At 42.5% G+C, this 23,592-nt stretch overlaps 3 protein-coding genes across 3 annotated transcripts; all 3 read right to left on the bottom strand.

Annotated features, from left to right (window-relative positions):
• Positions 1 to 36: 36 nt before the first annotated feature.
• LOC102001088 (protocadherin beta-13) lies at positions 37 to 4,674 on the bottom strand. Its single transcript, XM_005356000.2, has one exon. It carries the CDS (start codon positions 4,663 to 4,665, stop codon positions 2,257 to 2,259), a length of 2,409 nt encoding a protein of 802 aa, XP_005356057.1. The 5' UTR covers positions 4,666 to 4,674; the 3' UTR covers positions 37 to 2,256.
• Positions 4,675 to 6,446: 1,772 nt separating this feature from the next.
• Positions 6,447 to 8,970, bottom strand: LOC102000807 (protocadherin beta-7). The gene has a single exon (XM_005355999.2). It carries the CDS (start codon positions 8,829 to 8,831, stop codon positions 6,471 to 6,473), a length of 2,361 nt encoding a protein of 786 aa, XP_005356056.1. The 5' UTR covers positions 8,832 to 8,970; the 3' UTR covers positions 6,447 to 6,470.
• A 10,373-nt stretch (positions 8,971 to 19,343) lies between these two features.
• LOC106143994 (protocadherin beta-14) lies at positions 19,344 to 22,761 on the bottom strand. Its single transcript, XM_013349513.2, has one exon. It carries the CDS (start codon positions 22,290 to 22,292, stop codon positions 19,902 to 19,904), a length of 2,391 nt encoding a protein of 796 aa, XP_013204967.1. The 5' UTR covers positions 22,293 to 22,761; the 3' UTR covers positions 19,344 to 19,901.
• Between the last annotated feature and the right edge of the window lie 831 nt (positions 22,762 to 23,592).

The following is a 23,592-nucleotide window of genomic DNA, read 5'->3' as shown; positions in this document are numbered from 1 at the left end:
AGCAGGCTAGCTTCAAACTCAGATCTACCTGCCTCTGGATCCCTAAAAGTGAGCACCACCACAGCCCACCCCAGGTATATATTTGCTTAACCCATGATGAGCTCTATGTTTGTCCATTTGAAAAACTGACAGGATGTTTAAAAAAAATGGCTGCAGCATTTTCCATTTCTTCAGTTGTGTGTCAGGGTTTCAAAATTATGACAACCTCCCAACACTGATTTGGCTTTTTTTGGTCCTTGCCATCCTAGGAGTTCTGAGTGTCTTGCTGTGGTGTTTATTTGATGAGCAATGTTGTATAGCTTTTCAGGTGCATACTAATCATTGGTATATCTTCTTCAGAAAATATCTATTCTGGTCTTTGCTTGTTTAATTGAATTGTTCATTTTTTAAAACTGATTAGTGAGAGTTTAAAAATAGACTTAAATTTATTATATTAAATTCTATTTAAATTTAAAAATAGAGTTTAAATTCTATACTGAAAGCTTGGATTATCTTTGTATTCTTTTGTTTAGATTTCCTGTTCTTATAGTTTGAACCACTTTCTTATAGTTTGAATTGCAATTGCAGTGAAAATTCACGAAGGGCAGGGTAGGAAGTTCAGTGATAAAGCACATTTAACATGCACGAGACTCAGGATTTGAACTTCAGTACCACATAGACATTGATATCCTTGATACCCTTATTAATTCATTGTTTTTGCTAATGGCTCTAGAAGTTGTTAATTGGATTCCTCAAGCCAATTAAACCTAAACTCTTGTTATAATGATTTTTAATTATCTTCATTTGACAACAAGTGATATTGCTACACACACACAGGAATAATTGTAACCCACATAGGGTTTGGGAAAAGATTTAAAACAGTGAAAGTAAGGTCTGGAGAGACTGCTCTGTGGTTGAGAGCACTTGTTGCTTTTGCAGAGGACCTGAGTTTGGTCTTCAAAATCTAGGACAGGCAGCTGTGCTCCAGATCAAAGGGATCCAATGCCTCTGCCCTCTGAGGGTACCTGCACTCATATGTGCATACTCGCATGCAGACACATCTACATATAGTCAGAAATTGCAGCACAGGGAATGATGTGACAACTCCTTAGTCACCAGGGATGCTGTCTCTTTTAAGCTCATCCCCCACTATTTTAGCCCACCATTGCTATCCCAGATCTTCCAGGGTGATCTGTGCACTCAGCATACTGTACACATCCCAGGGAGGACACAGTGGTAAAGCGTGGTTCTCAACCTTCTAATAATGCTGTGACCCTTTACAGTTCCTCATGTTGTGGTGATCCTCACCCATAAAATTATTTTGCGGCTACTTCATAAGTGTAATATTGCTACTGTTGTAAATATTAATGTAAGTATCTGGTAGACAGGATAGCTGATATGTGATCCCAGAGGGATAGAGACTCACAGGTTGAGAACCACATTACAGGTCGAAGAGGTGAAAATCAACTTTCACATGACACATCTCCCTTTAATAGTGTTCTTGGAGATTGAAGTATCAGTGGTACTCAACCTGGTCTACAAATTGAGTTCCAGGACATCCAGGACTGTTACACAGAGAAACTCTGTCTCAAACAAACACAAAAACAAAAATGCAAAAAAAATAAAGGGGAAAAGAATGAATATTGGTATGCGCAAACATACCAATCTCAGAAGAGAAAAGCCAATTTTACAGCCACACTATTTCCAGGCAAATAGGGGGTGGCTTTCTGAATCCTCCTCCATACCAACAAAATGCAGCAGAAAAGCAGTTTAAAACAGTGATATTAAAAGCAACAACAGGCTAATGAAGAGTCATGCAGCTAGGGAACATTTTTTAACAACGACACCAACATCAAAGTTAGTTCAGTGGAGGCCAAATAAAGCAAAAGCCAGGCCCCTCGGTGCCCCTTTGTTCCCATTTCTGGTTAGATCTCCTTGCATCCAAGAAATGCTGTGTATTGTGTATGCAATGGCTAACAACTGGGAAGAGTACACACTGAACTGCATCTGATTGGGTTGAACTGATTTTCCACTTCCTCTCTTGTACATTCCTAAGCTATCCCACAGCAAGATTTGTACGAAAAGAGACACATTAGAAAGACAAGATTGGAACATTTCGATCTGGAGAAAAGATGAGACCGCCTCACTAAAATGACGGCTGGAATATGCTGCAAACAAGCTTTTGGCAGGCTTCAAATGTTCATGATGGGCACAGCAAGAATAGTAGTTTGAGCTAACAACAACAGCACACTACACATGATTTTTTTTAAAAAAAGGCTATTTTAACTGAATGCCGAAATCCCAGTCGTTTCTACAGTTGGAATTTTCACCCATTTCTGGTCCAAGAGGATGGTCTTGGAAATTAGGTAAAATTGGTTTCAGGAATTTGAACTCACCAGTTCCAGAGTTCCCTGTCAGACACACCTCATACTGGTAGCTCTGGGACAGGGTCCCTGCACCGCTGACATCCACCAGGTGACCAGGAAAGTGTCCTTCAGGCACAGAGCAGCCACCCAGAGAGGACGCCCTGACTCTCCTGCACAGCCTCACCCCCACAAACAGCAGCACAGACAAGAGAAAGAGTGAAGACACAGATGCCAAGGCAATAACCAGGTACAAAGTAAGCAGGTCTTCCTCCTGTGTGGGGTCGTGCGCCACCTCTGGCAGAGGCAGGTAGGGCTGAGAGAAGCCATCAACCAGCAGCACATGCAGAGTGACACTGGCAGACCGCGGAGGATCGCCATTGTCCTTGACCAGGAGCAGCAGCCTGTGCTTGGGCGCATCGCGCTCACTCAGCAGTCTGGAGGTGCGCACCTCGCCATTGTGAGCCCACACGGTGAACAGTCCAGGCTCCGTGGCTTTGAGCAGCTGGAATGACAGCCAGGCATTCTGGCCAGAGTCGCGGTCCACAGCCACCACCTTGGTGACCAGGTAGCCAGGTTCTGCCGCCCTGGGCAGCAGTTCTGTGAAGGGCGCAGAGGCGTTCTGCAGCGGGTAGAGCACGAAGGGCGCATTGTCGTTGGCGTCCAGCACCTGCATGCGCACCAGCGCCTGGCTACTGAGAGCGGGCGAGCCTTGGTCTGTGGCACCCACGAGGAACTCGAAGGTCTTTAGGGCCTCATAGTCCAGCGCCCTGAGCGCGAACAGCTGCCCATTGTCGGCGTTGATGGAGATGAGCGAGGAGAGGTCCAGCTGCGGGTCGTGAGTGGGCAGCAGCGAGTAGGTGATGTGAGCATTGGAGCCTGAGTCTGAGTCTGTGGCGCTGATGGTGCCTATGTGCAGTGCGGGGCTGTTGTTCTCTTGAACAAAGAGTGTGTAGGAGGTTTGGGTGAAGGCGGGGGCGTTGTCGTTGATGTCTGAGACCTGCACTGTTATATTGACTTGCGTTCTCAGTATGGGACTCCCCATGTCTGCAACACTGATGGTGATGTTGTATTCTGCCGTCGTCTCTCTGTCAAGTGCGTTCTGTGTTAATAGTGTGTAAAAGTTTTCTCCAGAAGGCTTTAGGAAGAAAGGTAGATCGTCCTGAATGGAACAACTAGTTTTGCTGTTTTCTCCTGAATCTAAATCAGATATGCTAAAAACTGCCACCATAGTTTCTGGCAAATTCTCAGGGATGGGGTTGGTAAATGCAGACAGGATAATCTCTGGAGCATGGTCATTCACATCTATGACTTGGGTCAGAATCGTGCATTTTCCAGAAAAGGTTCCAGCGTCCCTGGCCTCAACATTGACTTCATAGAACTGAGTCTTTTCAAAATCGAGTTGCTCTCTCAGTCGCACCTCCCCAGTCAAGGGGTGGATCGAAAAGGTTTTGCTGATGTCATCTGAAGCCTGGAAAAGTGAATAGGAGATCTCCCCATTGACTCCTATGTCCTTATCCGTAGCGGAAACGGTGACGACCAGAAAGCCTATTGGACTATCCTCTGGGATCTGTACCCTGTAAAAAGGCTGTTCAAACTGGGGAGCATTATCATTGATGTCCAGGACTTCAATGTGGACCTCAGTGGTGCCAGACCTAGGTGGCGAGCCGCCATCCTGAGCTGTGAGGATTAACTTGAGCTCAGCTTCCTCCTCTCTATCCAGAGCTCTGTCTAGAACCAGCTCAGGATATTTCTTGCCATCGCTGCGTTTTCGAGTGAGCACATGAAAATAGGAATTGGAACTAATATGGTAGTTATCAATACCATTTTGGCCTACATCCATGTCTTGAGCGTTCTTCAGAGGAAATATAGTCCCAGGAAGACTGCTTTCTGATATCTTTAGCAAGATTTCTTTGTCCACGAATGCTGGAGAGTGGTCATTTATGTCTGTTACTTCTAGCTCAGCTTGAAAAATCTCTAAGGGATTGTCTAGCAACACTTGGAAACGTAGCAGGCATGGCTCCGTGTGCCCACACAGTTCTTCCCGGTCCACTTTCTCAGTTAAGAGCAAATCTCCTGTCTCCCGGTCCAGCTGCAAATGTAGTTTGTTCCCTTTAGAAATGACCTTAGCCCCTCGTCTGGAGAGCTCCATCTGCCCAAGACCTAGGTCATTTACTAAATTGGTTACAAAGGACCTACCCTCCCTTTCCTCAACCACAGAATAGCGCTTCAGTTCCCCTGCACTCGCCAGACAGAATCCCAATAGGAAAAAGAAAAAAAGGACTTGCCTTTGTCTGCCAGTGAGCTTCCTGCTGGCCTCCATTGTCTGTGCTGGTGCAGCGAGCGTCCTGGAGGATGTTTCAGCAGAACTGTAAATTCCCCTGGTATCTGGTACTGTAGTTATCTCACTAGATACCTGAGAATTACTCCAGTCCTTTCCCGAGGGCGCAGACCTCCTCTCTGAGGTGTCCGAGCTCCTCTGGGCTTCCAGGCTTCAGCAATTTTTTTCTTTCCCTTTTTTTCCTCCACAGCTGCCTTCTACTTTTACTTTCTTGTCCTGCAGCGCCACCAAGCGTTCTCATTGTATCTTAACATTCCGTGGCATGAAAATTGATGTAAAAAAAAAAAAAACTAAAATTGCCTGTATCTGGCGGTGAGCAAGGTAAGGTTGCATTACCTCTCCTATTGCTTTGTCTTCTTGGGCAGACAACTGCCCAAAAGCCACACAAGAGAAATGGCATGGGTGGAGATCCTTTCAATAATGCTAACTGAGATTTGAACAAAGGTCACACATTTAAATGACAGCCCGGAAGGAAAAAATATATGCAAGAAATATATACTTAAGTGTGTGCATGTGTGTTTCTAGGAACAAAGTTTGAGGAATTATATACCTTTAGTGTGAAGAACCACAGAAACAGTTGTGACCTTGGACAAATTATTTAGCTTCTCTGCCTTAGTTTCCTCATCTCCAGATGAGATATCAGCATCTAGGTTCCAGGATTTTTGTGGACTCCCCATATTACAAATGAGAAACAGATGTGGAGGGAGAGTAACCCAAAAATATATAAAAATCTAATGTAGAAAAACTCTTTCTCCTCCTCCCCTTCTCCCCCCTCCTCTCTGCAGGGTCTCAGTGCAGCCTTGGCTATCATGGACATTTCACTCAGACTCACAGTGATCCTCCTGTGTCTGCCTCTCAAGTGCTGGGATTAAAGGCATGTTGTGCCATGCCAGAACCCAACTGTTTTGGAACTTGAGAGTTAGTTAAGTCAGAACTTTAATAATAGTTAGGTAATGAACCCCCAAAGAGGGATTGCGGGTTTATAAGGAAATAAGACTACAGGCCAAGAGGAGTATTGCTGTGTCTGAACACAGGAGAGACTGGTGAGCAGGGTGAGAGCCACAGATGATACCTAGTGACAGAGAAGAGCATACCTGGCGATGGACAGAATGAGGACTCTCTAACACTTTAAACAAGAAAAATAAAGCAGAAGGAATTAGGAGGTGCTCTGCTTTGCTGGTTAGTAATTGTGGGACTTACCAAGCCTCTACGAATGTCTACTTGCTCATTACTGAAAAACCTCTACTCATCGGTTTCTTCTGAAATAAAGTAACAACATAGACTGATACCTAAAATGCTAGCACTGGATCTGAGGCAGGAGGATCAACAGTTCACAGCCATCCTCGACACAGAGGGACCATGTCTCCAAAGAGCTATGTAAGATGAACAGCAATTACTAAAGAAACCTAAGGAAATTCTGTGGAGTATAACCTCCCCAAATGTAAGGCAGGGATTTTTATATGTGACTTCATTCGACTCGGAACATAAATATCAATGAATCAATTAGATGATGGAAAAACCGTTTAAACCACCCCTAGCAAAATTTGTCATTGAAGAGGCCACAATTCAACAACTGCTTAGAAACAAAGAGGAATCAAATCAAATTTTAGATAGCTCACATCACATGAATTTCATGCACGAGGGAAAGTTCTTGGGAATAAGCAAAGGAGTTCTTTTTCTGAACTAATTTAACTAACCTTACGATGTTAGCATAAAATAATTCCCCTACAGGCAACAAGGGCATGCTTTAAACTAGGGCTGTATCCCCTGCCAAAAGGGCTTAGCTTTTAGTCTACTTCTCTCCCTGTGCTTTCGGTTAAGAAGTTGGGGGCAATTGGCTTTAGGAAATTAAATTCGCTGGTTATCCCTGACCCTCCAGTCAGACACACCTCATATTGGTAGCTCTGAGACAGAGTCCCTGTCCCATTGACATCCACCAGGTGACCAGGAAAGTGTCCCTCAGGCGCAGAGCAGCCACTCAGAGAGGACGCCCTGGATCTCCTGCACAGCCTCACTCCCACGAACAGAAGCACAGACAACAGGAAGAGCGAAGACACAGATGCCAAGGCAATGACCAGGTACAGCGTGAGCGCATCCTCATCTTGGGCGGAGTCTTGCGCCACCTCCGGTAGAGGGAGGAAGGGCTGAGAGAAGCCATCCACCAGCAGCACATGCAGAGTGACACTGGCAGACCGCGGAGGATCGCCATTGTCCTTGACCAGAAGCAGCAGCCTGTGCTTGGGCGCATCGCGCTCACTCAGCAGCCTGGAGGTGTGCACCTCGCCATTGTGAGCCCACACGCTGAACAGTCCAGGCTCCGTGGCCTTGAGCAGCTGGAACGACAACCAGGCATTCTGGCCAGAGTCGCGGTCCACAGCCACCACCTTGGTGACCAGGTAGCCAGGCTCTGCCGCCCTGGGCAGCAGTTCTGTGAAAGGCGCAGAGGCGTTCTGCAGCGGGTAGAGCACGAAGGGAGCATTGTCGTTGGCGTCCAGAATCTGGACGTGCACCAGAGCCTGACTGCTGAGCGCAGGCGAGCCTTGGTCTGTGGCACCCACGAGGAACTCGAAGGTCTTCAGGACCTCGTAGTCCAGCGCCCTGAGCGCGAACAGCTGCCCGTTGTTGGCATTGATGGAGATGAGCGAGGAGAGATCCAGCTGCGGGTCGTGGGTGGGCAGCAGTGAGTAGGTGATGTGAGCATTGGAGCCTGAGTCTGAGTCTGTGGCGCTGATGGTGCCTATGTGCAGGGCGGGGCTGTTGTTCTCCTGGACAAACAGGGTGTAGGAGCTTTGTGTGAAGGCGGGGGCGTTGTCGTTGATGTCAGAAACCTGCACTGTTATGGTGTGCTGGGTTGTGAGCCTGGGTGTGCCCATGTCGGTGACTGTGATGGTGATGTTGTACTCGGTTTGCGATTCTCTATCTAAAGGCGTCTCTGTTACTAGAGTATAGAAGTTTTCCACAGATGGCTTCAGGACAAAGGGGAGATCATGCGGAATGGAGCACATGGTTTTCCCGTTGTTCCCGGAATCTTTGTCTCTAATTCTGAAAACAGCAACGACTGTCTCTGGTGAGTTCTCCGCAATCGGGCTAGTAAGCGACGACATGAGAAGTTCAGGTGCGTTATCGTTTACATCCATTACCTCTACAACCACAGTGCATTTTCCAGAAAGTCCCCCGCCATCTTTGGCCTGTATTGTTATCGAGTAAGTTTGAATTGCTTCGTAGTTGAGTTCACCTTTAAGATAAAGATCGCCAGTCGTAGAGTTGATTTGGAACGTTTGGAGAATTCTTTCGGTGGCATAAAAAAATGCGTATGCTATCTGTCCGTAACTTCCCGTGTCTAAATCCCTAGCAGACACGGCGACAACCAAGGAACCAACAGGAGTGTTTTCAAGTGACTGTACTTTGTAGAGGGACTGCACGAATTCAGGGGAGTTGTCATTTATGTCCACCACCAGGATGCGCACCAGGGCTGTCCCAGACCTGGGTGGAGATCCACCATCTAAGGCTGTGAGAGTTAAGGTGAACTCTGCTATTTCTTCTCGGTCCAGCATTTGATCCAGTACCAATTCAGGGACGATAGTGCCCTCCCCTCCATCGTGCACGTGAATGTGGAAATAGGCATTGGCACTGATGGTGTAGTTCCTCAGGCTGTTCGTCCCCACGTCGGAATCTAGCGCCCTCTCCAGCAGAAACTTCGCCCCAGGAGTTGCACTTTCTGATATTTTCAAGGGAATTTCTTTGTCTAGAAATATTGGGGAATTATCATTTATATCTCTGACATGCAGTGCAGCGCGGTGAATCTGAAATGGGTTTTCCAACAGCACCTGGAACGTCAGCACACAGGGCTCCGTGGGGCCGCACAGCTCCTCCCGGTCCAGCTTTGCATTCAGAATTAAGTCTCCAGTAAGTGTGCTGAACAGTAAAAAGCCCGTGTTCTGGTCTGAAACAATTCTAGCCCCCCGAGCTGACAGTTCCTCCAGCCCCAACCCCAAATCCTTAGCTAGATTGGCCAGGAAAGTGCCCCTCTCAGTTTCCTCCGCCACAGAATACTGAAGCTGTTCGGCGCCAACCCAAGCAGCTCCCAGAAACACACAGAGAAACAGTACTTGCCTTTTCTGCCCAGGTTGCTCCAATCTGACCTCCATTCTTTCTAAGGCTTTCAAAATAAAACCAAAAATCCTTCCACTTTGCCTCCAGCAGCTCCCTGGAATGCAAGCAGCGGAATCCTTAGGACACTAAGATTTCCTATGAAAAGAGAGAGGCACCTTCTCCCAGCGCTTGCTACTGCTGCCTCATTTCCTAAGGCTTTGTCGGAAATCTAGACTGTCCTTTGTGCATTTTCGCCCCTTCCCTTTCTCTTTCCTCTTTTTAGCCTGCAGCGCCACCTTGCGTTGTACAAGTGCTATTCTCTTTTTCAAGAATACAGCAGATTAAAGGCATTCTGCCCCAGGGTTTTACATTAAATTTTGATTCTCCACGAAAATTTAAGAAAATCTAAAAACCTCATGTTTCAAATGGTGATGGTATAGTTTATAAAAACAGAATCAATCCTCCACCAAGAAATCAACAAATATTGTGCTACTCATAAACCACTTAGCAAAACTGTGTTAATAACACAGAACAACTAGAGTTTTTCTCCAGTTTCTTGTGACCTGGACAATTCTTCCACTTTCAAAGTCTTCACTCTTCTTCTATACTTTCTAATAATTCTTTCTGCTCTGAGGTGTTCACATTCCTTCTGTCCTAAGTGCTATGTATCGGTATTAATTGTGAAAATCTCCAATAACCAGCAAATGCTCTAGTATTGGCTGTAGCAAGTAGGGTCAGCTTTGCATTTGTGGAATTGCTTCGATATTGCATCTTTATGATGGCTGCTCTCAGAGTAAAAAAAATGATATTTTTGTTTGTCCATTTTCTTTCCAATGAAGGGTTTCTCTGAGTAACAGCTCTGACCATCCTGGAACTCTTTTTGTAGACCAGGCTGGCCTTGAACTCACAGAAACCCTCCTGTCTCTGCCTCCCAAGTGCTGGGATTAAATGTGTGTTCCACCACCACTGAGTTGAGATTTTAAAATCAAGGTTGTTTTCTATTTCTTTCACAAAATGTTTTAAAACAATATTTGTTTAAATTTTCCATGTGTTACTTAGCTTTTGAATTCTTGTGTCTTTAACATAAATTAATCTTTACCATGATTAGTTTTGATGAACAGGTAGATTTGATATGTCAACCTACTTTTAGGATATTTTAGCCCAATTTTCCCTTAATGGTTGACTCATATGGTTTGGGCAGTAGATTGTCATCCTAGCTCGTAGAAGAGGGAGGAAGCTTCTCCATCTGCTTTCACAGACCAGAACAGGCACAGGTGAGTTGTTTCCTTCTACGTGCTTACTTCAATTTGCCTCTTAAACTGCCCGAGTTCAGTGTTTTCATTGGATCTGTATCTTCTCCATTCTGTACTGGGTTATGCCTGTTCAGAATTTGTTAAGTACCTTGTCTTAAAAGCCATTTTTCTAGTTTTCACATCCATCAGCATACTTAGCTTTTCCTGTTATTATCAGCAATGTCTCATAGCTTATCTTCCAGTGGTGGTGAGACTTGTAAGAACTGCAGCTTTCTGGCCTTTTAAAATTAGTGTTATCCCAGAATAAAATGTAGCCTTTATTTTTAAAAACCAAACACTGAAAGACCTAATACAATGATCCCTCCCTTCTCTCCCCTTCTCTGTTTCTCTCCCAGGATACAGTCATTTTTAGGCTTTTCAGTCACCTCCGCTGCCACTGATTTTTTAAAAAACATATCTTAATCTCATGTGTTATCAACTGACTCCTTTGTAAATTGGATTAAATTTGAGCTCTTTCATGCCCTTTTTTTTTTACTATGTGTTAGGAACATTGCTGTGTAATAATTATGGATTCCGTTCTTATTTTCTTGACATTAATAACTGCCTTGGCTTTTACTTTTCTTTACCAATAGCACTTATCCATGTCTTCCCATGATTCCAGTTGCCTCCTAGTGCAATTCCACACACGGTGATTCCCGTGTCTTCCAAGATACCAGCTCCCTTTTAAATGGGACAGTTGCTTTCTACATCTTTTACACAGCTTGGAACTTCTCTTTGTTGTCATCAATGGGATTCTTTCATTTATTCTAGTTAGGTTTCCAAGTTATGATATTTTTTGTATCTTTCTGTTCTCCCATTTACTCATGGGCTTTAAAAAATCACATTTTTTTTTTTATTTTCGAGACAGGGTTTCTCTGTGGATTTGGAGCCTGTCCTGGAACTAGCTCTGTAGACCAGGCTGGTCTCGAACTCACAGAGATCCATCTGCCTCTGCCTCCTGAGTGCTGGGATTAAAGGCGTGCGCCACCACTGCCCAGCTAAGAAATCACATTTTAATAGGTTCCTGTGACTGAGAAGATATGATGTCAAGGGGCTCACCAAAGAATATTCTGCAGGACACCAATTCCTTGAGTCACAATGATTCACTGCTGTTTGCTATGCTTGATACACGGTCATCATCCTGCAATCATACATGGACATTCATTTCTCTTTCCCCTTGTTTTGTGTGTTCTCTTCTCCTTCTCCTTCTTCTTCTTCTTCTTCTTCCTCTCTCTCCTTTTCTTTTTTTAAAGATATACTTATATTTATTCATTATTGAATTATCATAAAAATAATTTCTTTTTTATTTATTAGATTTAAAAAAATACCAATCCAAATTCCCATTCCCTCCCTTCCTCCCATTCCTTCCACACACCCGCCCACCCCACCCCTATCTAATCCTAAGAGAGGGTAAGGCACATTGCTTTGTGGAAGGTCCAAGGCCCTCCCTACTACATCTAGGCTGAGCAAGGTATACATCCAAAGAGAATAGGATCCCAAAAAGCCAGTACATGTAGTAGAGATAAATTCCAGTGCCACTGCCAGTGGCCCCTCAGTCTACCCCAGCCATACAACTGTCAACACATTCAGAGGGACTAGTTTGGTCCTATGCTTGTTCCTTCCCAGTCCAGCTGGAGTGGTGAGCTCCAGTTAGCTCAGGTAAACTGTTTCAGTGGATGAACCCTTCATGGTCTTGACCTCTTTGCTCATATTCTCATTCCTTCCACTCTTCAACTGGACCTTGGGAGCTCAGTCCCGTGCTCTGATGTGGGTCTCTGCCTCTGTTTCCATCTGTTGTTGGATGAAGGTTCTCTGGTGATATTTAAGATAATCATCAGTCTGACTACAGGACAAGTCAAGATCAGGCCCCATCTCCTCTATTGCTTAGGGTTTGTGGCAGTATCATCCTTGTAGATTCCTGGGAATTCCTCTAGAGCCAGTTTCTGCTAACCCTATAATGGCTCCCTCAATCACGATATCTCTTTCCTTGCTTGCATCTCTGACCTTCTTCCACTTTGTCTAGCCAATTTCCTCAAGTTCTTCTCAACCCCCTTCTCCCCTCCTCTTTCCCCTTTACCTTTCCTTCTTCCCCTGCCCCCATGCTCCCAATTTTGTCAAGCTATCTTGTCTGTTTCCAATTTTCAGGTGTGTCTATATATGCTTTTCTTTGGGTCCACCTTATTACTTAGCTTCTCTAGGATCATGAACTATAGGCCCAATGTCCTTTGTTTATATCTAGTATCTACTTATGAGTGAGTACATACCATATTCATCTTTTTGGGTCTGGGTTACCTCACTCAGGATTGTGTTTTCTAATTACATCCATTTGCAGGCAAAATTCAAGATGTGATTGTTTTTTGTTTTTTTCCCCCTGGGTAGTACTCTAATGTGTAAATGTGCCACATTTTCTTTATCCATTCTTCAGTTGAGGGGCATCTAGGTTGTTTCCAGGTTCTGGCTATTACAAATAATGCTGCTATGAACATAGTTGAACAAATGTCTTTGTAGCATGATTGAGCATCTTTTGGGTATATGCCTAAGAGTGGTATTGCTGGATCCTGAGGTAGGTTGAATCCCAATTTTCTGAGAAACTGCCATACTGATTTCCAAAGTGGTTGTCCAAGTTTGCATTCCCACCAGCAATGGAGGGGTATTCCCCTTACTCCACATCCTCTCCAGCATAAGCTATCATTAGTGGTTTTGATCTTAGCCATTCTGACAGGTGTAAGATGGTATCTCAGAGTTGTTCTGATTTGCATTTCCCTGATAGCTAAGAATGTTGAACATTTCCTTAAGTATCTTTTGGGCCATTTGAACTTCTTCTGTTGAGAATTCTCTGTTTAGTTCAGTACACCATTTTTAATTGGGTTATTTAGAATTTTACTGTCTAATTTTTTGAGTTCTTTATGCATTTTGGAGATCAGACCTTTGTCTGATGTGGGTTTGGTGAAGATCTAGATCTTCTCCCATTTAGTAGGTTGTTTTTTTTGTCTTATTGACTGTGTCCTTTGCTTTACAGAAGCTTCTCAGTTTCAGGATGTCTCATTTATTTATTGTTGCTCTTAGTGTTTGTGCTACTGGGGTTATATTTAGGAATGGTCTTCTGTGCCCATGCCTTGAAGACTACTTCTCACTTTCTCTTCTATCAGATTCAGTGTGGTTGGATTTATATTGAGGTCTTTAATCCATTTGGACTTGAGTTTTGTGGTTGATGATACATATGGATCTATTTTCATTCTTCTACATGTTGACATCCAGTTATGCAAGCACCATTTGTTGAAGATGCTTTCTTTTCTTCCATTGTATAATTTTAGCTTCTTTGTCAAAAATCAGGTGTTTACAGGTGTCTGGATTAATATTCGGGTCTTCAATTTGATTCTGTTGGTCAACATCTCTGTTTTTATGCCAATACCAAGCTGTTTTCATGACTGTGGCTCTATAATAGGGGTTGATGTCAGGGATTGTGATGCCTCCAGAAGTTCCTTTATTGTACAGGATGGTTTTGGCTATACTGGGTTTTTTTGTTTTTTTTCATATGAAGTTGATTATTTTTCTTTCAATGACTGTGAAGAATTGTGTTGGGATTTTTATGGGGATTGCATTGAATCTATATTGCTTTTGATAGGACTGAAATTTTTACTATGTTGATCCTTTCTATCCATGAACATGGGAGATCTTCCATTTTCTGGTATCTTCTTCAATTTCTTTCTTCAAAGACTTAAAGTTCTTGTCAAACAGGTCTTTCACTTCTTTGGTTAGTGTTACCCCAAGATATTTTATGTTTATTTATGGCTATTGTGAAAGGTGGTGTTTCTTTAATTTCCCTTTCTGCTTCTTTATCCTTTGTGTATAGGAGGGCTACTGATTTTTTTTTAGTTGATCTTGTATCCTGCCACATCACTGAAGGTATTTATCAGCTGTAGGAGTTCTCAGGAAAAGTTTTTGGGAGTCACTTATGTACACCATCATATCATCTTCAAACAATGAAAGTTTGACTTCTTCCTTTCCAATCTGAATCCCCTTGATCTCTTTTTGTTGTCTTATTGCTATTGCCAAAACTTCAAGAACTATGTTGAAAAGATATGGAAAGAATGGACAGCCTTGTCTTATTCCTGATTTTAGTGAAATCACCTTGAGTTTCTCTCCATTTAATTTGATGTTAGCTGTCAGATTGCTGTATATTGCTTTTATTATATTTTGATATGTTGTTCCTTGTATCTCTGATCTCTCCAAAACCTTTATCATGAAGGAGTGTTGGATTTTGTCAAGTGCTTTTTCAGCACCTGATCAAATGATCATATGGTTTTTTTCTTTCAGTTTATTTATATGATGGATTACATTGATAGATTTTTGTATTTTGAACCTGCCTTGCTTCTCTGGGATAAAGCTGACTTGGTCATAGTGGATGATTTTTTTTGATGTGTTCTTGGATTCGGTTTGCCAGTATTTTATTGAGTACTTTTGAATCCATGTTCATGAGTGAGATTGGTCTGTAATTCTCTTTGTTGGTAGAGTCTTTGTGTGGTTTTGGTATCAGGGTAACTGTAGCCTCATAAAAAGAATTTGGCAATGTCCCTTCTGTTTCTCTTATGTGGAACACTTTGAAGTTATAGCTATTAGCTCTTCTTGAAAGTCTCTCTCTTTTTCCTACTTTGAGATACCTTTTCCTTTTATAGACACTATCCTGTAGTTTTCATAAAAGGATGTATGAAAGATAAATTTTGTTATGATCTTTGAAAAATTATTTTTTGTTTGTGCATGTGGTATTTGTGTTCAGGTGCACATGGCTTCGAACTCACAGAGAATCTTCTGTTTCTGCCTCTTGAGTACTGTGATTAAAGACATGGATCACCATGCCTGGCTACTCTTGTTGGATTTGACCTACAAGTCAAAAAACAGAAGCTCCAGACTTCTTTTTTTATACACAATGTACTGAGGAATGTTGTGAAGGAAAGCAATTTTGGCTCAATAATTTACCCAATTTATATTGTTCAAATACAGAGAAAACAATTCAACAAACAGTAAAGAATTAATAAATATTATATCAGTATTCATGAGTATTTTTTGTATTTTGAGATAGGGTTTCTCTGTGTAGCTTTGGGGCCTGCACTCTGTAAACCAGGATAGCTTCAAACTCACAGAGCTCTGCCTGCCTCTGTCTCCTGAGTGCTAGGATTAAAGGCATGTGCCATCACTACCTGGCCATTCATGAGTATTTATTGAAATAAACTACTTAAGGCTAAAGTTCACCTAACTATAGATGAATTGAGAAATTATCATGGAAGAACTAATATAAAATTTGATGTAAAAAATCTGAGGAGGTCTGTTCTCTTCTCTCTCCCTCTCCTCCTCAAGAGTAAGATTCATAAGCTGTCTAGAGTAGATTGATCTCCACTCTCTTCTGTCAGGTGACAAGATCTACCAATTGTCCTTCTTTAAAATCTTGGTCATCATCACTCCTTTTAACATCTCCTTTTCTCTCCTCTTTCCTCTCCATCCATTCTCTCTTCTTCCTTATCCTCCAAAGAAATAAGGTTGATCAGTAGTCCAGGCTGGACTTCATCTCTCCTCACTTTGGGCAAGTAGTGAGGTCGGCCAGTTGTCAGTCTTCCTAGGTTGGCTTATGGTTTTTGTGTGATCACCCACAATGCCATGGTGCTTGAGTGGTTGTCAGAGGACAAGTTGCAAGGAGATTGAGTCCTTAATGTATGTGAGACCTGGAGATCAGACTCAGGTTCTTAGGTATTGTGGCAGCTGCCTCTACCCATCACTTTAACACATATTTTTGTTCTTCTGTCTTCCTACAAATCTCCAGACTCTCTTGGAAATGGTGATGACAGCTAGGCCAGGCCAGACCAGGCTGTAATGGATCCACAGTGTGCTATGAAGCCTAGAGCCCTATATTAAGCCTCAAATTAGAACTGGAAGGTACATTCACTGTACTCATATCCAAAAGTGTACACCTGGTAATATGGACTGCTCTCCCTCCCATAGCACTAATTACACAGCTGTGACCTACACACAAAAAAAATTTTTACCATTGGAACATAGAAAGATGTTCCTTGCCCTGTTCACATAACTTGCAAGTGGTTCTGTACTTCCAACCTAGCCCTTTGTCCTCTTCCAGTATATTCAATAAAATGTTTGTATTAAAATATCTTTGAGGAGGGGCTTGAGAGATGACTCAGTGGTTCAAAACACTTATTGCTATTTTCAGAGGAATTTGGTTCTCAGCATACATCTTAAGAATGTTGACTAAAGAATTTTATACCCAGCTAAACCATACTTCTCAGTGATGTGAGACTTCAGACCTATTAATGTTCATAAGGGTCTACTTCTGTTGAAATGAAGCAAGGGATAAGATAATATGGATGATTCAGACATGAGTAAGGAAGCTGGGAATTCCTTTCAATTTGAGTTCATAGGTTTATCTTGATTCTCTCCTTAATCTGCTATTAGAAGTACTTTTAAAACTTAAAATTAATGCTTTCAAAAGTATCATAAAATACTTGACTTCTGTAACAAAATGAAAGAACACTATAGACAAATTAACAATATAAATTTAAGGGTTAAAACAATAAAATGGTGTTATAAAATATTGACCTCAAGTGTAAAGGGCAAAATTAAAAAGCCCTTCGTAGGAAATAGCATAATCATCATAATTTTTCATTAGGCAATGATTTCCAAAATATGACACCTAAAGTACAAACCACCAAATAAAAATCAAAACATTAGGTTTACCAAAGTAAGTTTTTTCTTCAAAGGACATTATCAACAAGGTAAAATGGTAGCATACAACATGAGAATTGTTCATAAAATGTTCATACATTATTCAATGAGGCTCTAGTTTAAACTGTATTGCTACAATTCAACACATAGGAATGCCATTGGAGAATATACTCAAGTGGCCAATAAACACATGGAAATCCTCTAAATTCCGGTCATCATCTGGGAGCTGAAAGTCAAACCAGAGTGAGGTGCTTCTCCACACACAGGATGACAACAATCAAGAACAAAACAGGATATGGAGGAATTCATTTCTCTGTACACTGTTGGGAGGAATGTAAAATGGCATTCTCTTTGAAAAATACTTTGACAATAATGCAGTAACTCAAAAGATATCGTTATGCAGCACTCAGGGAGCAGAGGGAGGTGGATCTCTGTGAGTTCAAGGCCAGTCTTGTTTACAGAGCGAGTTCCAAGACAGCCAGGGTTACACAGAGAAACCCTGTCTTAGAAAACAAAGATCTAGTCCCTTTGCAACACAGTAATTCTAATCATAGGCTTGTCTCAAAATAATTAAAAACATGTGCAGAAAAACCTTGTATATGAGTGCTTATAGCATCATTATTTATAATATTCAAAGTTTCTTATGTCTAATGAGAAAAGTATGGTAGATTCATCCAATAGAAAATACTGATATATATTATAACAGGATGGGCCTTAAAAATGTTATGCTAAGTGAGAAAAGCCAGACACAAAATGCTACATATTATATGATTTCATGTATATAAAATGTACAGAATGAATAAAATCCAAAGACATAGAAAACTGATTAGCAGTTTACCATGGACTAGAGAGGTGTGTGTGTGTGTATCTGTCTTATTTGTTTTAATTGACACCGAGTTCATTTTTGGGGTGATGAAAGTATTTCAATTTTGATAGTGATAATAATTATACACAGAGGTATATACATTATATACCACTAGGAAATAACCACATATTAATTAAATCTCACCATTTATTTTAAAACTTAAAAGCCACCATAGAAAGAAACATTTATGGGACATGAATGAGCTGTTTTAAAGCAATACTATGATACCAAAGACTGAAAATTTAATCAGATGAATTTTTAAAAACTAGCTGGAGAATATCTACATTCTGGTAAAAATAAAAACAAAACATAGCAAGCATAAGAAAGATAAGAAAACTTAAGCTATGTGTAGTGGCCCTACTATGTAATCCCACCACTTGGTAGGCTGAAGTGAGATCTCAAGTTCAATGCCATCATGGCCAATGAAGTTCCAGCATGCCCTAGGGTACATTAGACCATATATTAACAAGGGAGAAATAGAAAACTTAAACATTAAACAACCTACTATTGAGAAATTGATTAATCAAAGATTAAAATAAAAAAAATTCTATCAAACAAATGAAAATGAGCCCAACACTCTACAGTCAATGAGATACAGCAAAAGCAGTACTAAAAGGGAAATTTAAAACAATCAATGCAGCCACTAAAAGAAAATAAAGCTCCAAGAAAAACAGTCCGTCACCGTGCTTCAAAGGACCAAGAGGACAAGAACAAACCAAGGTCAAAATTAATAGATGAAAAGAACCAGTAGGGTAGAAACAAGCAATCAAGAAGCTGAATAACCCACGACAGATGAAGGCAACCAAGAGCAGTTCTTTAAAAATAGAAAGAAAGCTGACAAACATTCGGCTTGACTAAAAGTGAAAGAAAAGCAAACCAATCAGAGATGAAAATGGAGACACTGCAATCAACACTACAGAAACCTAAAAGACGGTGAAAGAATATCAATAATGAACAGACATCTGCAAATAATTTTATAACCTAGACAAATTGTTGAAGAAACTTGGCAGGGCAAAAGTAAATGTCAGTTATTTAGAAGTCTTTTATCAAAGAAAGATCAAAGATTAAATGGCTGAGCTACTGAATTTCACCAAATATTTAAATTATTCTCTGTATGTATGTGGCTACCCATGGGCACCCAGAGAGGGCACTGGATCTCACTGTTGCTGGGATTAAAGTCTGTGGTGAACCACCAGATATGAGTGCCGGGAACTGAACTGGGGTTCGCAGAAGAATATTCGCTCTTAAGCACAAGTCATCTTTCCAGCAGCCCCCCATAGTTTTAACCAGATGTTATAAGTTTACTGTAATTCACTTTTAGAGAACTGTTCTCATTCGTTAGATTGTCTCATTTACATTCATATGAAGAACTTATTGACTTATTTCTTTTTGATGTTGGGCATTGGATCCAGGGCACCGTGCATGCTAAGCACATGTTCTTTCATTGGGCTGCACCCCGAGCACCAGACATTATTTATTTTAGAACGATGCTGACCTAATGACAATTTTCTGGTGAAAGCATACTAATGTGTCTTCTTTGTGCTTACTGGGTATGTATTAGTTATACAGAGCACATATCACGTTAAAAGAATGAGAATAAATAGCTACACATCAAAACCATTTATGGGAAATGAATCACAAGTGTACCAATAAGTCTATCACTTTTTTGATAGACCAAGTTTTTCAGAATGCCAAAAGATGATTTAATGAAATTTTATCAATTTTGAAAGAAAACACTCAATTTAGAAACAAAGTCTTGATTAATCAATGGTTCAGTTGAAGAAAGAAAATAGAGCTCTTGAGACAACTTGCAGTAGATTCATAAGATCTAGAAGATCATGAAAAGGTTCACATAATTGAAAATTATATTTAAAGCTGAAAGCCATCATTTGCAATAGCGTTAAATTCATGCTAATGATAAACATAACTTTTAAACACGGGTCCTTTGATTACAAGAAATCAACGGATAGGCTTAAATACCAGGGACCTGAGAACATCTGTGACATTGTAAAATGTGTGGTGAAAATAATACCACCAAGCAAGGACATTTTGCAGCTCTTTCGTGCACTTGAGCGTAAGCTGGTTAACAAAAATGCAAGGAATCATCAACAATTAGAAACAGCTATAAATGTGACTATTAGTAACGTGCTAATTCGCTCCTTACAATGAATGAAGGGTTGGGAAATTAGACATGCATCAGTGAAGACAGTAATTCATCCCACAAGATCAAAGCATGGTTTCTAGTTAAACCCCAAATGATCCCTAAAGTTGAAATGTTCCTCATCGTTCCGATAAGCCGCTTCATCCAAGAAGTTGGGAAGTACTGGTTTAAGAAATTTGAACTCATTTGTCCCCGTACCTCCCGTCAGACACACCTCATACTGGAGGCTCTGGGACAGGGTCCCCGTGCCACTGACATCAACCAGGTGTCCAGGAAAGTGTCCCTCAGGCGCAGAGCAGCCACCCAGAGAGGCTGCCCTGGCCCTTCTGCACAGCCTCACCCCCACGAACAGCAGCACAGACAAGAGAAAGAGCGAAGACACGGATGCCAAGGCAATGACCAGGTACAAAGTAAGCAGGTCTTCGTCCCGTGTGGGGTCGCGCGCCACCTCCGGTAGAGGCAGGTAGGGCTGAGAGAAGCCATCCACCAGCAGCACATGCAGAGTGACGCTGGAAGAGCGTGGAGGGTCACCATTGTCCTTGACCAGCAGTAACAGCCTGTGCTTGGGCGCCTCGCGCTCGCTCAACAGCCTGGAGGTGCGCACCTCGCCATTGTGAGCCCACACGCTGAACAGCCCTGGCTCCGTGGCCTTCAGCAGTTGGAACGACAGCCAGGCGTTCTGACCAGAGTCGCGGTCCACAGCCACCACCTTGGTGACCAAGTATCCTGGCTCCGCAGCCCTGGGCACCAGTTCTGTGAAGGGCGCAGAGGCGTTCTGCAGAGGGTAGAGCACGAAGGGCGCATTGTCGTTGGCGTCCAGCACCTGCACGTGGACCAGCGCCTGGCTGCTGAGAGCAGGCGAGCCTTGGTCTGTGGCGCCTACGTGGAACTCGAAGGCCTGCAGGACCTCGTAGTCCAGGGACCTGAGCGCAAACAGCTGTCCATTGTCGGCATTGATGGAGATGAGCGAGGAGAGGTCCAGCTGCGGGTCGTGGGTGGTTATTAGTGAGTAGGTGATGTGGGCATTGGAGCCTGAGTCTGAGTCTGTGGCGCTGATGGTGCCTATGTGCAGGGCGGGGCTGTTGTTCTCTTGGACAAACAGGGTGTAGGAGCTTTGATTGAAGGCGGGGGCGTTGTCGTTGACATCGGAGACCTGCACTGTTATGGTGTGCTGGGTTGTGAGCCTGGGTGTGCCCATGTCGGTGACTGTGATGGTGACGTTGTACTCAGATCTGCTCTCTCTGTCCAGTGCGCCTTCGGTTACCAAAGTATAGAAATTATCTCCATTAGGTTTCAAGAGGAAAGGAAGTTGGCCTTGGATGGAGCAAATCATTTTCCCATTCTCTCCAGAGTCTGGATCTGAAATTCCAAAGATGGCGACTACACTTTCAGGAGAATTTTCTGGAATATCACTGATAAGTAATGACATGGTGAGTTCAGGGGCATTGTCATTTACATCCGTCACGTCTATTAGTACCGTGCATTTTCCTGAAAGACCCCCATCAGAGGCCTCGATTTCCATGCGGTAAGACTGAATTTCCTCAAAGTCCAATAGTCTTTTTATTCTAATTTCTCCGGTGTCTGTATTTATTTCAAAAGCCCGAAGCACCTGATTTGAGGATTGAAAAAGCGAATAGGACAGCTCTCCGTGGACCCCAGCGTCTAAATCTCTCGCGGACACGGTGATAACAAGTGAGCCTACGGGGCTGCTCTCCTGAACCTGCACCTCATAGAGCCCCTGGGCAAATTCCGGGGCATTGTCATTAATGTCCAGGACCATGATGAGAACCTGGGTAGTCCCAATCTTGGGAGGTGTCCCGCCGTCCAGAGCCGTGAGTGTTAATCTAACCTCTGCCTGTTCCTCCCGGTCCAGTGCTTTGTCTAACACCAGCTCAGGGTATTTCCTGCCATCGCTGTGATTGCGGGTGAGAAGGTGAAAATGGGAGTTGATACTGATTGTATAGTTCTGAACTGTGTTGCTACCTACGTCCAAATCTTGAGCTATTTTCAGTGGAAACTTGGTCCCTGGATGACTACTTTCCAGGATTTTAAGGAGAATTTCATCTTCCATGAATTCTGGAGCGTGGTCGTTTACATCTTGGAGCTGTATTTCCCCTTGAATAAATTGCACTGGGCTCTTTAGTAACACTTGGAAATATAGGATGCACGGGTCCGTGCTTCCACATAACTCCTCCCGATCCAATTTCTCTTTCAGAACCAAATTCCCACTCTTCTGTTCCAGCTGCAAGAGTTGTTTGTTCCCTTTGTTAAGAATCTGGGCGCCCCTGATGACCAGATCCCTTAAGCCCAACCCCAAATCTTTTGCCAGGTTGCCCACCAAAGAGCCCCTGTCTGTTTCCTCTAGAATCGAATACTTAACGGTCGCACTGCCTGCCTCCCACAATAGTAAAAGAAAGACAATGGCGGTCACTTGCCTTTCCTGTAGTGCCTTGTAAAGTGGTGTCTCCATCGTTCCTCAGGTCCAAAAGAAGCAGCAGTTAATCACACAAGAATTGCTCTGTGAGCAACTCAGGAATCTTGGCTCAATAATTTTGAGCTTCTTTTCTTTGTGACATTGCTGGACGCGGTGTATCTGTCTCTCTGAAAGGATCTATCGGCAGAAATGTTAAAAAGCTTTCCTTCTCAGCGGCAAATGGCTCTGCTTTTACAGTCATGCAGGCTGCAGGTTTTCGTTTCTTAGCCTGCAGCGCCACCAAGCGTTCTGCTTTACAACTTCAGATAATTTTGTTTCAAAGTGCTCTGTAAGGGCTAAAGCACTCACCATAGAGGTCAAAGTGTTCTATTCTCTCCTTCCTCTCCTCTTTCCCCCAACCCTCATTTGACAGCCCTAAGATAGCTAATCTGCGTGAGAGAAATGTATCTTCTTAAATATATCTTCATAAAGGTACAGTCTCATTACAGAAAGCTCTGCAGAGACTGCCAATCATTTAACAATTGTTTATGCAAGTATTCATTTAGCTTCTGACCTTGGAGGAGACACAAATTTTTTTTGGATTTGGAAGACTTTTAATTTTATTATAAAATTTACTAACTTTTTTGTTTGTAAATAAAAATATTATTAAAAATTCCAGCTTCTAACTTCCAAATGGCAATGTGCCTATAACTCATGAAGAAAAAAACTAAAAGGTGATTTTTGTTTGTTTGTTTATCATCTCTGTGGTGTGTAGTCTTAGAAACTTCCATTCATAAATGTGCTGTATGTGATGACCAATAAAATTGAATGGAGATATCACTTATAAATTCTATAAGTAGTCAGCTCTGGCTCAGAGTTCAACTGTCTTTTCTACAAAGAAGAAGAAAAAGATAATGAAGTCAATGAAGTAGAAATGAAAGGAAGGATTTTGACCTATGTGCCTTGGGAAGGTGGCCTTTGGACTGTGGAAACAGTGTAATTGAAAAACACTGAAGTTCCAAATAGAACTGTGTGGTTGGAAAGAAGGAAGTAAAACTCGCAGGGCGCTGGTGGTGCATGCCTTTAATCCCAGCACTCAGGACGGAGAGGCAGGCAGATCTCTGTGAGTTTGAGGCCAAGATTCTGGTCTACAGAGCAAGTTCCAAGACAGCTAGGAGTGTTACACAGAAACCCTGCCTTGAAAAAAAAAAGGCGCAAAACCCTCTCCACTAAGAAAAAGGGGGTTATTGAAGGACAGGGCAAGGATTCCAGAATCCCCAAGAGAAAATGCTTCCTTTGGCCATTATAGTTCACCTTGATTAAGGTTGAAGGTAAATATGCACCAAGCACCTTAATA

Source organism: Microtus ochrogaster, chromosome 18 (assembly GCF_000317375.1).
Source record: "Microtus ochrogaster isolate Prairie Vole_2 chromosome 18, MicOch1.0, whole genome shotgun sequence".
NCBI lineage: Eukaryota > Metazoa > Chordata > Mammalia > Rodentia > Cricetidae > Microtus > Microtus ochrogaster.
The sequence above is the reverse complement of the archived record's forward strand: the minus strand, read 5'-3'. Positions and strand labels throughout refer to the sequence as shown.